At 44.2% G+C, this 14,401-nt stretch overlaps 1 protein-coding gene across 1 annotated transcript in view; it reads left to right on the forward strand.

Annotated features, from left to right (window-relative positions):
* Positions 1–5,381: 5,381 nt before the first annotated feature.
* Positions 5,382–14,401, forward strand: part of KCNK2 (potassium two pore domain channel subfamily K member 2) — a 153,662-nt gene continuing 144,642 nt past the window's right edge. The window contains exons 1-2 of the mRNA XM_061185607.1: positions 5,382–5,430; positions 8,322–8,632. Coding sequence (XP_061041590.1) covers positions 5,382–5,430; positions 8,322–8,632 — 360 coding nt within the window. The remainder of the gene's footprint in view (positions 5,431–8,321; positions 8,633–14,401) is intronic.

Consider the following 14,401-nt stretch of genomic DNA (forward strand, 5'->3'; position numbering starts at 1 on the left):
TTTGGCTTATACAAAAAGAAAATTTGCATGGCTTATGGTGTAGTTTGATACAGGTGATTGATAAAATGTAGTCACAAAGAACTGGTCATTTTGGTTCTATTTGCTCTGTACTGGCTCCATTCTCAGGTAGCTTCTCTTCTCTTATTGTCATAATAGTCTCCAAGACTTTCAGGTCTTGGCTGAGACCCAGGACACACATGACACCAACAATCAGGGATGAGTCCCACAAGAAACATAACAGCCATAAGAGGGGAAGGTAAGTGTCCCTGGAGGGACCACATCAGGCAGGCATTTCACTGAAGTACTGTCTATACTTTTGTCTTCTCTAAGTTTGCATGAACTAGAACCTCTTGGAAAATGCCCACCCTCTTCCTCAGCATTCACTCCCCACACCCGGTGCATCACAGAGGCCTGTTGATCTACTGCTGCCACCTCTCATATCCTCTCTTCCACTCCCATACAAGTCACCATGAATCTCTCACCTGGACTAAAGCAATAGCATCTAAACTCGCCGTCTACATGCTTTCATTTGTGTTCACCTTCTGTCTGTTCTCCATGTAGCAACAAAAGTGATTTCTTTTAAATGTCATCTGATGTAGTTAGTGCTCTGCTGAAAATTCATCAAAGTCCCATTAACTAAAATCCAAGGCCTTATGACCTGGTCTCTGCCTGCCTTTCTAGCTTGATCACTCTCTATCACCAATCCTCACTCTCTGAGCTCCCCAAATTCTCCAAGCTTCTTCCTGCTACACGTTCTTCCTTCTCCTGAGGAAGCTCTTTCCTTACATTATGCCTCTTCCTCTCCACCCACGCTCATCTTCAGGGCTCAACTGTAATGTCACTTCTTTTGACAGGCCTTCCGGACCCTCCAACATTATATACTCTTGTACTCTGTACCTTCTACTTATTGCATTGATCAGAATTTTAATTTTAGGTTTGTTTAGCACCTTCCCTCTCTAGACCATAAGCTGAATGAAGGCAGCAACCTTGCTATATCCACAGAGCTCCTGTTTGTTTGGTACTGGGTAGGCACTCAATAGATATTTGACAAAAGTGATTCATTCTTCCTCATCTTAGACCTGTGCAATTGTGTTATCCAGAAGATTAAATAAATGCCAAGATTTATTATAGAGTTGGAATTTGTTGGTGGTCTTGCTAGGCCGGGAGCCCCCTGGTTCGTTGGGTTAGGTCAAGCACAAGAGAGAATGAAATTCTTTTGAGGACCTACAATGTTAAACACATATATGTGTTTAATTCTTACAGCAATCTCTTGTGGGTTCAGTGTAGTATCCCTATTTTGTAGATGAGGAAACTGATGGTCAGAGAGACAAAGGGACTCCCTCAAACTCACATTGTCCACAAATGGCAGAATTAGGATACCCACGGAAGTCACCTTAACTCCAAAATTCTAGGTGTGAATGGAATTATGGAAAAGACAGTGGCATGCTCTTTTTTTCTTTACTTTTTGTTTTAACTATGAGTAGGCCAAGGTCAAAAAAGAAACTGAATATGCAAGTGAAGTCCTGTAGATTTCTTGCTGCTTGTTGGAGCATAACAGCAACTCTGAAAGCACTGGAAGGAGGGGAGTATAGAATTTGGGGGCGCTAAATCTTTTTATTACATATTTCAGGTTTTCCTGTCCATTAAAATAAGGTTAAAAGGTGTTGAGTAGCCTGGGTCTGGCAGCATGAAAGAAATAGAGTCCATCTAGTTTTTCTATGACAGTTTGGTGGGATTTATATGTATGAGAAATGCAGACATAAAATTAAACAGGATAAACCATCCCATTTCCTTGTTTCTCCAGTTGCAACGATACACAAACTAGTCTATCCCCTTTTTTCCCTCTTACTTCAAACACAGTGAGTAAGTGCAAGGTGGCTCTTAAAGGGGTAGGGGTCTTTAACTGAGGGGGCTGTGAGGGGCTGCAGTAGAAAGCAGGGCTAGAGTCAGTGTGGGGACTAGTTTCTTGGTTCTTTTGAATAATTTGTGAGGTTGAGGCTAGCTTGTTGGAATGATTCCTGCTAATGCTACAGTTTGGAATTTTGTTTGTTTCTTTTTCAAATCTTATTTTAATGTCTCTGTAAAGTAAATCCGTGGCCCCCTACCCTCAGCCCTCTACATATATGTGTGCCTAATGTGAGAATAATGCAAGGGGAACATGGAGGACCACTGCCGCATGTGACTTGATAGAGAAAAGGAGGGAAAATGGCAAATCAGCATTTGGGATTGGTGGTGAGTCTTACATCCCATGAGGAAGGGATGCACTACACAGGCATATTTAAACTATGAGTTAATCCCACACTTCAGTAAGTATTAGCCAGTTGGACAGAGGACCAGTGCTTAGCAAAGTGTGGCTAAATTTGCAAAAGACCCAGATGGAACAAAAAAGAATCACCGAGCAAAAGGGGAAAAGTAAAAAAAAAAAGAATACTCAAAGTGTTTGGGATCATTTTACTCAGAGAACAAAAAGCCTGTGATAGGGTAGAAAATGATTCTGTAAGTGGTGGATTTATCTCATTTCCTATAAATGTAAGATACCTAGTTCCAAATATCTAGAAGGAGTCCAGATAAATGATGTCTGCAATCGCACTTTCATTCAGATGTTTATCAAACATCTATCTAGCGCCAGTCACTGGTTACTGTGGATACTATGGGGAACAGAAAGACATGGTTTATGCCCTAACTGAGCTTACAGTCTAGTTTAAAGAAGCACAACACAATGTGACAAGTGCAAAAATAGAAGCATAAATTGTCCTGGGAAGCAAATAGTGAGACACCTGACTAGGATTCAGGAGAAACTTTAACTGCTGGGTGATCTGGAAGATAATACCTGTGATGGTTAGTTTGATGTGTCAACTTGGCTAGGCTATAGCACCCAATTATCTAATCAGACACTTACCTAGGTGTTGCTGTGGAGGTATTTTGTAGATGTGGTTAACATCTACAATCGGACTTGAAGGAAAGATCACCCTTGATGATGTGGGTAGGGCACATATAATCAGTTGAAGGTCTTATGAACAAAAACTGAGGTTTCCCAGAAAAGAAATTCAAGACTGAAGCATTAACTCTTGCCTGATTTTCCAGAACTACCCTAGGGATGGACTTGACAGCCCCTGTGGTTGTGTGAGCCTATTCCTTAAAATAAAATTTATATACACACGAATACATCTTATCTGTTCTGTTTCTCTGGAGAACGCTACTGATGCAGTGTCTTAGTCATGTAAAGTTGGGGAGAGGACTGCGGAAGGTGTGTGAGGGAAGATGACAGTAGCCAGGGAGGCCAGGAATGAAAAAGAGAAGCCAGATCAGGAAGCACATTACCTGTGACCCAGAGAGTCTAAAAGGGTTTTAAGTCAGCAAGTGAGAGAATCAGACTCACATTTTAGAAAGGACATCCGATTATACTATTATTGAGAGCAGAAGTCGAGAAAAACATGTTTCAATTCCAGCAGGAAGGAATTCCTAAGAAGGAGGACATTTTTAATAGGAGAAAGAAGGAGACAGCCGGCTGAATCTATTCTGGAATTTAAAAAGTAATTTGGCATTTCAAATCGTAGACGGCCACAGCCTCGCGAAAGGTTTACAACGTTCTTTTTACAATCGACAGTCTTTCTGTTCTACCTTACCTCCTTCACGTCTATAGCTTTCGCTACGAAATTCTCCTGGTAAGTGGGGAAATACTCCAATCTGACCGAGCAGCGGTTCTGGAAGATAAACTCACACAGCGGTGGAGGTGGGAGGGTGGAGGTCAGCAGGGGATTCCCGCTGCGAAAGTGGGAAGGAAGAAAAGAGTTTACAAACCAGCTGAAGTTCCACTACATCATGTGTGCGGTGAGAAGACTCGCTCATTACAGCTTCAGCCCGTCCTCTGTGCGCTTTCTCCCCTTCCTCTGAGGGTTCGGTTCCCGCACCGGGGTCGCCAGGAGTTCAGCTGTCCCCGCGCGGCCGTCTGCTAGTCTGGGCGGGGTCTGGTACCTGCCAAGCTGGGATCCTAATGCGGAGGTGTGCGGGGAGCGCCGAGTTCAGACTGAGGTCTGAGGTCTCCCACCCCGCTGCTTTACCGACCACCTTCGCAACCTCTGTTCCCAGCAAAAGGGGTCTTGCCCTGGGACCGAATAGATTTTTTCTTCCGTTCCCTTTGCCTCCCTAAATGTCTTCGCCCTGGCTCCCGGTGCTTTCCCCATTCGTGCAGCACTCTGCCCATCAGAGCTAGCTGCCTAGGTCGAGCACCCTTGGAGATGGGGTGGTGGTTGGTGGTGACTTGATAACCCTTATCCAAGCGCAGACTGGAAGAAATCAGCATCCTTATTACCGCCCCGCGGAGGGAGGGCAGGATGCCCACGTGCTGGGGTCCCCGCTCCCCAAAGCTCGGTCCCACACCCCCGCGACCCGACTTGGAAGGAGATGGGCTGGAGCCCGTTGTGCCCGATAACGTGAGTGAGGATCTAGGGAGGGGGCAGGGTTAGTGGAAGCGGCTGAAAGGAGGAGAGACTGCAGGTGAATCCAAGGGCTATGCCCCCAGGCGGGGAGACGGCTTGAGGGGTACTTTGGAAGAGGCGGGGGAGACGCAGGCGAGGGTTGGGCTCGCAGGGGGGTGCGGCGAGGAGGGCCCAGGCGGTGAGACGGGGTGGGGGGTGGGAGGGGTGCGAAGGGGAGGGAGTTCCAAAAGGAGGGAAAGGAACTAGCGAGGGGCGAGAGGAGCGAGCCTGGAAGGGAGAGCGGCGGGGGGCGGCCGAGCTGCGGGCTGGAGGGCGCCGGGCGCGCTGAGACCGTGCCACCTCCACCGCACCTCCACCCCCGGGGCACGGAGGGCTCTGCCTGGGAGACGCACAAAGACATGCGAAGAGGGGCTGAGCGAGGCTCGCGCACAAAGACGCCGGGGCGCACTGCGGCTCGGGCTGCACCCGCCACCCCCGCGCCGCGCAGCGCAGGGGCCCGGCCAGCGCGGAGCCCGGGGAGGACAGCGCTGCGGCGGCGGCGGCGGCTGCTGGCCGGCGCGGGACCCGGGTCGCCGGCGCTCTCCTGGTGACCCGGGCCCGGCCGCAGGCGCGCGCGGGGGCGGCGGCGCCCCAGCCCAACTTGGCCTCGGCCTCGCCCTCTGCCCGGCCCGCCGGTGTCCCCTCCTTCCCGCGATTCCGTTTCTTCTCACGCTCCCCCCACCCTCCCTCCCGCGTCCAGCCCCGCTCTCCCCACCTTGTAAAACAAAGCCGGGGAAAATGCCTGCCCGTGCAGCTCGGAGCGCGCAGCCCGTCTCTGAATAAGAAGTGAGTACAATGGCGTGTTTGTAAAAGCTTCAAGTCCGTCTTTTTCAAAAACCAAAAAACCAAAAAACAAAAACAAAAACAAAAAAAACCAAAAACATTGTGAATGCTGCATGCCTCATGCTTCCCAGCGCCTCGCGGGAGAGACCCGGCCATAGAGCAGGAGAAGGTGAGACCCCCAGGTACCCCCTTCCCCACCTCCCGCCGCGGGCTTTCAGCCCCAGCCAGTCCGGGGAGGGCTGCGAAAGCCCCGCCGGCGGCAAGCGGACGTTTTCCACCTTCGTTTACCGTCCAAGGTGTTGGGTCATAATCTGGGGTTGGAGGCAAATCTATCCCCGGATCCTCTCCTGGCTGCTTCTCCCCACTCTCCCGCTGGTGCCTGGGGGTTTTGCATCTGCCTTGGGTATGGGTTTGGGACACTTGGGGGAGTTTCCGAAGGAGGAGGAGGGTCAGCTCTTGGGAGTAGCCGACGGGCAGGACGCATGGTGACCCTGGTCACACTTGTTGCCCGTTGCGTGGTGGTATAGGCAGTGGTGCTGAAAAAAGCTCATTTCTCCTGGTATTGAGTCGTCAGTTGTGGCCGGGAGCGAAGAACACATACCTGGGTGAGGATGGGAGACCAGGATTAAGAGGACGCTGTGAGGTGCTGGGGGCAGAGAAGGGAGGTAGTGATGGTGCCGGGAGAGTGTGTGGAAGGGGTGAATCTTTGATTCCTTGTTCTAATGAGCTTCTCTTCATGATCATACATCAAACGACGTGGAGATGGAAACCCAGAGGGTTCCCCATATTAGACTGAGGGGAAAGGCTGTTGTTTTTTATTTTGGTATTTCACTAGTTTCTGCCCATTCTGCCTGCCAAATGTGCATTATATATATTTCTGCTAATTAAAAAATAAGGCAATAGCTTAAAAGAATTAAAATCCATCAGGAAATGTATTAGCTTAATAACACACAGACACAATCTTAAAAAAAAAAAAAATCTGTCCCCTTTCCCCCAAAGCATGTTAATACCTTAGTTTAGCACTGCAATCTAGGAGTAGGATTTGGGAGCATCAAGGTAAACAGTCTTGGTGTTTTCCAGTTCTGCGGACCAGAAACCAGTGATGTGAAAAATCAGAAATATGAGAGCCCAGAGAACTGGGGAGGAAAGACTTGGAAAGCTTCCTTCAGAGAGATAATATGGAGCTTCTCTGTGATTTTCTGTTATTTTTATTCCAAAGATGGCTTAATTTTAGATTATGACCTTTATTTTTCACTGAGACTCACTAAGCAGCTTGCAGGTGGGGTGGAGTGGCTAGACAGCAGATGACAGTGATTTTAGCTGTTATCAACATTTCTGTTAAAATGTTTCAAAAAATTAAAACATTAAACATGTATCCAGTGCTAATTTTTGGTGAAGTTGCCTTTATGAATATCACATGTTAAAGGCGTCCGCTAGTTTGTGTCTTTATTTGGAGCAGCTGACTGTATCAGGAGGAAAATGTGTACATACCTGTTATAGCAGGTTGAACCATTGGAAATTGCTGAAATGAGTTGTACGTATGTGGAATCTCCGCTTGGAGCCAGGGGTACAGTTAAGTCATCAGAGGTCCGACTTCTCCTCAAAGTCAGAACCATTCAGAGTTTTGCTGATTGAGGAGCCCTCTGTTATCTGTCATCATTATACAACACTGCTTACTTAGGTCTGGTGCTTCACATAGCTTTGCTTGCAAAGCTTCTTTCTGATGGGCAACAGATGATTTATTTTATGAACTCCAGCTGTGGTAGTCAAGAGGGCAGGGTATGTAGCCATGTGAAAATTGACACTTATTATTTTCGAGTAATTTCAGGTTCCTGTAGGGTATTTGGATGCAATTTCACAGATTATTTCTTATATGCTTACTTAAAAGTGTCTTTTAGATTAGGTTATCATTTTATTAAACCTGTATTATATACACTAAAGTAATTTTACTTATATCTCTAACAATTACGGATGTTAAGTTGATTATTATGGTTGAGTTGATTTTTTTTTTAAATCTCCCATCTTTCAGCCTATTCTATTACCCCTTTTGGTTCAGTGTTGCCTTTCCAATCAAATATTCTGTAGTAGATGGCTTATTTTCCCCTTAGCAAGTGGAAGTCTAGTATCTCTTGAATTTTCTAAAAGGAAATCCATTAATGATATTTTTGAACAGCTAAGATGAATAATAAATGGATTTAGAGTCACCTCAGAATATATGGGAATTTGTAAGAGAACACATAAATCCACTCTAATGGAGCAATTAGCTCTGTACAGAGCATGTAGGGTCTAAGGTGTGAGACAATGTTTTTAATTTTTTTTCTTAATAATGTTCACTGTTGAAGGAACTTGTCATCTCTTGGCTGCACCTATGATTGTGTGCCAGAATGGGTAGCAATACTTTTGTTTTTTTAAAAGATGTCCGAGATTGAATAACAAAATACAGAGAATGATTAATCATGAGCCCACTTTGGAGGACAGCAAAAAGAAATGATTGAGCTGTTGAGTGGTTTATTTGCCATCATGTTTTACCAGGTAATTACTAACGTTCTACTTCGAGCAACAATGTTTGGATCGCAAATTCACTTACAATTCCTTTATTATAATGAATTTTTAAATAAAAATAGATAACGTTCTTTACACTGATTGCTTGTGGTATAGAGTGTTAAGTTCTTGAGAACAGGAATAATCCATTAGCCTTCTTTATGAGCACTCAAATATCTAGCTTAGTACCATCAACTCTTAGGAGTTCTGTAAATGTGTTGACTAGCACGTTGGACAGATATAAAATTTGAAATTAATTAGGAAGTCCTCAGGCATTCTTTTTTTTTAAGGTTCTTAGTCCGCTTCCTGTTTTTTTCCTCCCATCGGAAACCCCAATAGCAGCAGAGAGCTAAGACCCAGCCCCTTTTCCTTGAACCCTTATATACTTCTGGTTTAGGCTCCGGAGCTTCCACCAGGAGAGCAAGCGGAGTTCAGTCCACCTTTGCTGACCCCTGAAAGAATCCGAGCCATCCCCCTCTAACCTCCTTCAACCTAACCTCCATTCTCTATTGTTGGCAGTGGCGGCCCCTGACTTGCTGGATCCTAAATCTGCCGCTCAGAACTCTAAACCGAGGCTCTCGTTCTCCACGAAACCCACCGTGCTTGCTTCCCGGGTGGAGACTGACACGACCATTAATGTTATGAAATGGAAGACGGTCTCCACGATTTTCCTGGTGGTCGTCCTCTATCTGATCATCGGAGCCACAGTGTTCAAAGCGTTGGAGCAGCCTCACGAGATTTCCCAGAGGACCACCATTGTGATCCAGAAGCAGACGTTCATTTCCCAGCACTCCTGTGTCAATTCGACTGAGCTGGACGAACTCATCCAGGTAACTGGCACCCAGGAGTTGTTATTCCGTTTCCTCTGTGGGCAAAGACAAGTAAGAATAAGAGGCAATAACTCAGTACTAGGCCCTCCGATGTGCCTGTGGGGTCGTCTCCCACTTTTCTCCTTAGTGTAGACCTCTTGGCCACGGTTTCTTTTTCTCTTTATTGCACTCCCTCCCTCTTTTATTACTTCTGCCATCTTTTCTTCTCCTTTTCCTTTATTTCTCCCGCTCCCTGCTCCTTCTCATCCTCTTCTGCTCTTGTGTTTCTCTATTTCTGTCCTGTTGTCACCCTGCTTTCTTTTCCTTTGTCTTGTCTTAGAACTGCCAGTGGACAGTTCTGTGAACACAGGGTTACCTTGCTGGGGGCCCTCAGGGTTAGAGGACCACTGCCGACTGAGAAACTTTGCTGTGGCAAATGAGGGGAAAATATAAGGCAGAAAAAGTGCAGTAATCATGGCAGTGGCTATCATAAGATAGAAAAGATGAGTTTGTGGTGGATGCATCTCATGGCTAACAAGCCATAGCTCACTTCTTTAATCTAGCCAAAGTATAACTCTGATAACTGCCTTTTTCAGGTGTCTGGGGAGAAGTGATTAATCATTGCTTCTCTAAACCCCAACTAAAAGCAATTTACTAGCAACACAGAAAAATGGAGTTTTTGAATAAAAACTAATTTAGTTTTAATTTACTCTATAATAGCAGAACAGTATCCTTATGGAAAAACGTTTTTTAAAAAAAATTTAATCCCAAAATGATTTAAAAATTTCAGTTAGGCTCCTTGGAGATGGCTATATTTTTGTTGTAGATTTCTTTTGTTTAAAACAAATCATTGGTCCAACCAAGAATCTTGGTCAAGAAGAAAGCCCTAGAATTTTCTTTCAAGGAGAGATCTGACTGATGAAAACATTTTAATTGTACATATATTCATTTTCCTATAGAGCCTATTTTTCTTACCAGGTTTATGTCAAATGGGATTGAAAACCATCTGTGAGTCATCAACTGAGCAGTTTCTTCCTCATCTTACGTTTGGTTTTACATCGTTTGAGTGAGTTGGAATAGTCGATTGAGGGAAGAAATTATTATTGATTTTTATCCAGTTTCTTGTTCTACGACCTTTTCTCTTTTATTCCCTCTTGCCATGGATCCCCAAATGCTACCTCTGTCCTCCATAGCCCTCTCTATTTATAGAATACAAGTTCTCGTTCAAGTTTTATTGAAAGCTATCAAAGCTAGTACTCTCTGATCCTCATTTAGCTCCTACCACATTCAGACACTTCTGCATCTCACCTGTTTGACTTAAATTTTGGAAAGGTTCTTCAGATAATTAGATACTGAATTCCCTACTATTTGTAGATGATGGTGCCATTTTCAGTATTGACAGTGAACCTGCCAAATAATATTATCAGTCCAGCCACCCCATTGTCTGTTCCTGCATAAGATCACTTCCACTTCACTCTTGATTTGTGCCCATCATCCTTAGAGGTCCTAAAAATCTTTAAAGAATCCCCACTTCCCTTGGGTTTTAGAAGAAGAGCTCTATGTTATTTTGGTGGAGGGAGCATGGAGTCGTGGTAAAAGCCTAAACTGTGGGATCGGATAGGACGTTTTAAATTCCATTTGAGTACTTTCCTAGAGGTGTCATCTTGAACAAGTAATTTTCCTCTCTAAGCTTTAGATCTATCTAGAGTGAGGGAAGAATACCTATCAAGTAAGGTTGCTGTAAGGAGTAAAGAGATAATCCATGGAAGGCATTTAGGTGCTCAAGAAGTGTTAGGTTTATTTGCTGTTTTTGTTATTTTTCCTTCTCTGCTTATCTCTTAATTGGGTGGAAGCATCTGATTCAGGTAATTGCATACTTACCATCTCAAGTGAGGTTGTTTGTCTTGGGCAGGAAAAAAAATGCTACATTGTTTTTGGAATGAACACAAACAGAGCTCAGTATATGACCTAATTATTTTTCTTTTTGCTCTACACAGGCAATCCATTTTAGCTTTATTAATATTCATTGCCGATTGAGTATCTTTGCTTCTTAAAAAATCTTAAGGATTTTGGTGCTTATTGAGTGTTTTTAAATGCAGAGGTTTGCCTGTTATTTATTGTCATATCACTCACCTTTATAACCCTATGGTTTTAATAAAATATTTTTTTCTCTTTGAACATAATTTCTTCTTGTAAAAGAAATCTTTATAGTGGCATGGCTCCAAGGATCAAGATCAGTGTCTAAATAGGGAGGAAAGCAAATGAGCCAGGATTCATATATTAGAATTACATTTCATTAGTATGGTTCTCATAAATTTCCAAGTGTTTTTCCCATGTTTATTTTCCCTTTTAATCCTCCCTTAAAACCTCATGAGCGGGTATATTAGGCAGAAATATCGCAGCATTAAGGATTAGGAGGCTAAGAAACCAAATGATTTACCCAGATAGTATCTTTAGGATGAGAGTTCAGGTCTTCAGAATCTTGGTCTGGCTTTATTCCTAGGAGTCTCCACTCTTCCAGGGCTTTCAGTGCTGAGGGGAAAACAGTTGGAGAAGTTAGAAGTTCAGTCCTCGTGTTGGTGGAGAAGGAATTCTGGATTCCTTTTGTGAATAGTGGGCAAAGAGGAGGAAGTGGGTAGTCAGGCAGAAAGGCCAGCGTCAGGTACAGTTAACCTAATCTGGCCTCCAGTTATTAATTACACCTCTGGGTGGGTGATGGTAACCTCATTCCATGCTGTGGTTGTATCACAGGGTAGCCTAGGTTTGGGGGCAGGGTGGGCGGGGTGTGGGGGGAGATTGGGAAATGGAGCATTAAGGCGCATGAGAGCAACTTCCTTTTCTGCTATCGAGTCCCATCGTGTGTGTTCGATCTAAGTGCTGTTTGGTTTTTTAAAATATTTATTTATTTATTTGGTTGCACCAGTCTTAGTTGCGGCACGCGGGATCTTTGTTGCGGCATGTGGGCTCTTAGTTGCGGCACATGGGATCTAGTTCCCTGACCAGGGATTGAACCCGGGCCCCCTGCTTTGGGAGCATGGAGTCTTAACCACTGGACTGCCAGGGAAGTCCCTAAGTGCTGTTTTTGACAAAGACCCTCTAAGGCAAGATTGAGGTGGTGGCAGAGATATCAAGACAAAGAGATCTTTTCTGGGATGAAATATTTTGAAAACTTTGACTTGTCAACTTCCATTACATTTGTTAGTGTGATGCCAGTACAGAAAAATATATGGAAACCTTTTTAAGTTTCAAGAGTCATGAATACCATTAACAATAGCCAAATTTTAATGAGCACTTACTATGTGCGAGGCACTATTTTAATCCCCTTTCCATGTATTAGCTCCTTTAATTCTCTTAAACAACCCTATGAGGTATGTGCCTTATTATCTATATTTAACTTAGGTGGAAACTGAGAGGGAGCTAATTTTCCAAGAGCTAATTTTCCAAAAGGTAGAGTGCACTGTTATTCAAAGCTAAATGGACAGACTCCAGAGCTTATGATTTTAGCTCCTATATTTACTGCCTCTAAAAAAATTTAATAAACATTAAAGTTTGCTGTCCAGTTCCCTGTTATTCTGTATATTAGAGTGTAATGAATATCAAATTATAGTCCTCTGTACATCGTGATTTACATTATATAACATATCTCTCTCTCCATATATATGGAGAGTATATAACCTGGATTTTAATATTCTTTTTGGACAACACTTCCTGGTTTTCTCCTGTTTGAATGTCGTAAACCAGTAGAGGCATGGTTATATTAGATATACCTGGTTTTAATCTAGTTATTTCCATGTTTGCTGAGTCAATTCTGAGATTAAAAAACGGGGCAAAAATCTATGATCTATACGTTGATAATAAAAACATCTTATGGGAGATTTGACTTTTGTTTTATCGTTTGAGCTCTACGCCCCTGTGAGGTAGGTAGGGAAGGTATTCTATCCACTTTTTGGGTGAAGAAACTGACACATTTCACAAGGTCATGTGGTGGCCTCAGGTCTAGATCTTTGGAGTCTTCCAGTTGAGGGGATTATATTCTCTGCACTGTTCCCTCGTCTCAGTTTTGTTCTTACTGCTTCATTCAGTGACATTTATTGAGCACTTCCAGTGTGTTGACCTTTGCGCTGGGTACTGAGCCAAGTAAAATGATGGGGAAAAACATGGCTTCTCTTAAGGTACTCTCTCCTTCAGAGTCAATGGAGGAGACTGCTATAAACGTAGTTATAATAGAACTACTTGCAGACTGGAGCTGGGCTACTGAGGACGAAATTAACCACCCAGTGAGAGTTGGGAAGACACAGAAGAAGAGGTGAAAGGGAAACTGGATTTTAAGTGTGGAATCAGTGCTCTCTGGAGGAAAAATTGGAATCAGTAGATGTTCTAGGCAGAGGGCATGGTGCAACTGAATTGTCTGGGTGTAACTGAATTGTCTGGGTGTGAGGGGCAGCGGCATGAGCAAGTCTAACAGAGTAGAGAAAGGCCTCTTATTCCACAGGAAGGAGGTGGGCTTTACCCTAGGCCTATTCCCCTCCAGCTGGAGTAGATGCACCGTTGAAGGCATTGGTTGTATACCATGGGATACTTGGAGCTACATGCCTTCCTAGAATGCCAATGAACTAGACTTAAAAAAAAAAAAAAGAAAAACATTGTTTTATACTAATTCTGTAAGCATGTATTCATTCATAGATATTTATTGAATTCTTGTTGAATTCCAGGTGCGTTGTCGCAGGCACTGAAATACAGTAGAGAATAAAACACATGAAAATTCTTGCCCTTGGCGAGCTTGCATTTTACTGGGGGAAGATGGTATGTTAGTGATAAGTCTCAGGAGAAAAAAATAAAGTAGTGAAGAGGGGTTGGAAATGTTGGATGGTCTTGGTGATTAATTTTCGATAAGGTCACTGATAAGGTGACTTTTAAGTGAAGGGCGTGAGGGAATTAGCCAAGGGGCTGTCTGGGGAATAACACTCAGCAGAGGGCCCAGCATATCCCAAAGATGAGAGCATTCCTGGCCTGCAGAGGAACAGCAAGGATGCTGGGAGGGCGTGGTAGAAGATGATGTCAGGCAGGTAATGAGGGCCAAGTCCTGTAGGGCCTTGTAAGTGAGAATCAGGAGTTTGGCTTTTTAGTACAGATGAGTGTTCTATTCTGGCTTATGTTTCACCAGGATCACTCTGGCTGCTGAGTTCAGAATAGACTGCAGGAGGCCATGGGCAGAAACAGAAGAAGCAGTTATGAGGCTGTTGTAATAATCCTGGTGATGGATAAGGGGAGCTTGAAGTAAGGTTGTTGTAGAGAAAGTTGTGAGATATGGTCAGATTCTGGATATATCTTGGAAGGAGAGCCAATGAGACTTATTGACGGACAGGATGGGCGGGGCAAAGGTGAGGAGTCAAAGATAACCCTGACATTTTTGTCCTAAGAAACTAATAAAAGAATACAGTTCCCATTTTTCTGAGATGAGGAGGAGTGCAGGGGGACCTGGATTGGGGGTGATGTCAGGAGCTTAGTTTGGGGCACTAATCGTGTCCATTAGACGGGCTTCGATTATTGAAGAAGATTCACAGGACCCCACATAACAGTGCTTACAGATCTATAGCGTAATGTAGGAACATGGTGCAGTACAACAACAGCACCCAAATAAGGATCTGCACCACAGGCAGGGGTCATATCGCAGCATGGGGTCTGGCGGGGCCAGGAGCCAGCTGGACTTGTCCTCCCTCTGTAAGGCCATGCCAGGCCATACTCCTCTCTTGGATCAAGAACCACCAGTGTGTGCACAGAACATCGTGG

The sequence above is a fragment of the Eubalaena glacialis genome, chromosome 3, assembly GCF_028564815.1.
Source record: "Eubalaena glacialis isolate mEubGla1 chromosome 3, mEubGla1.1.hap2.+ XY, whole genome shotgun sequence".
NCBI lineage: Eukaryota > Metazoa > Chordata > Mammalia > Artiodactyla > Balaenidae > Eubalaena > Eubalaena glacialis.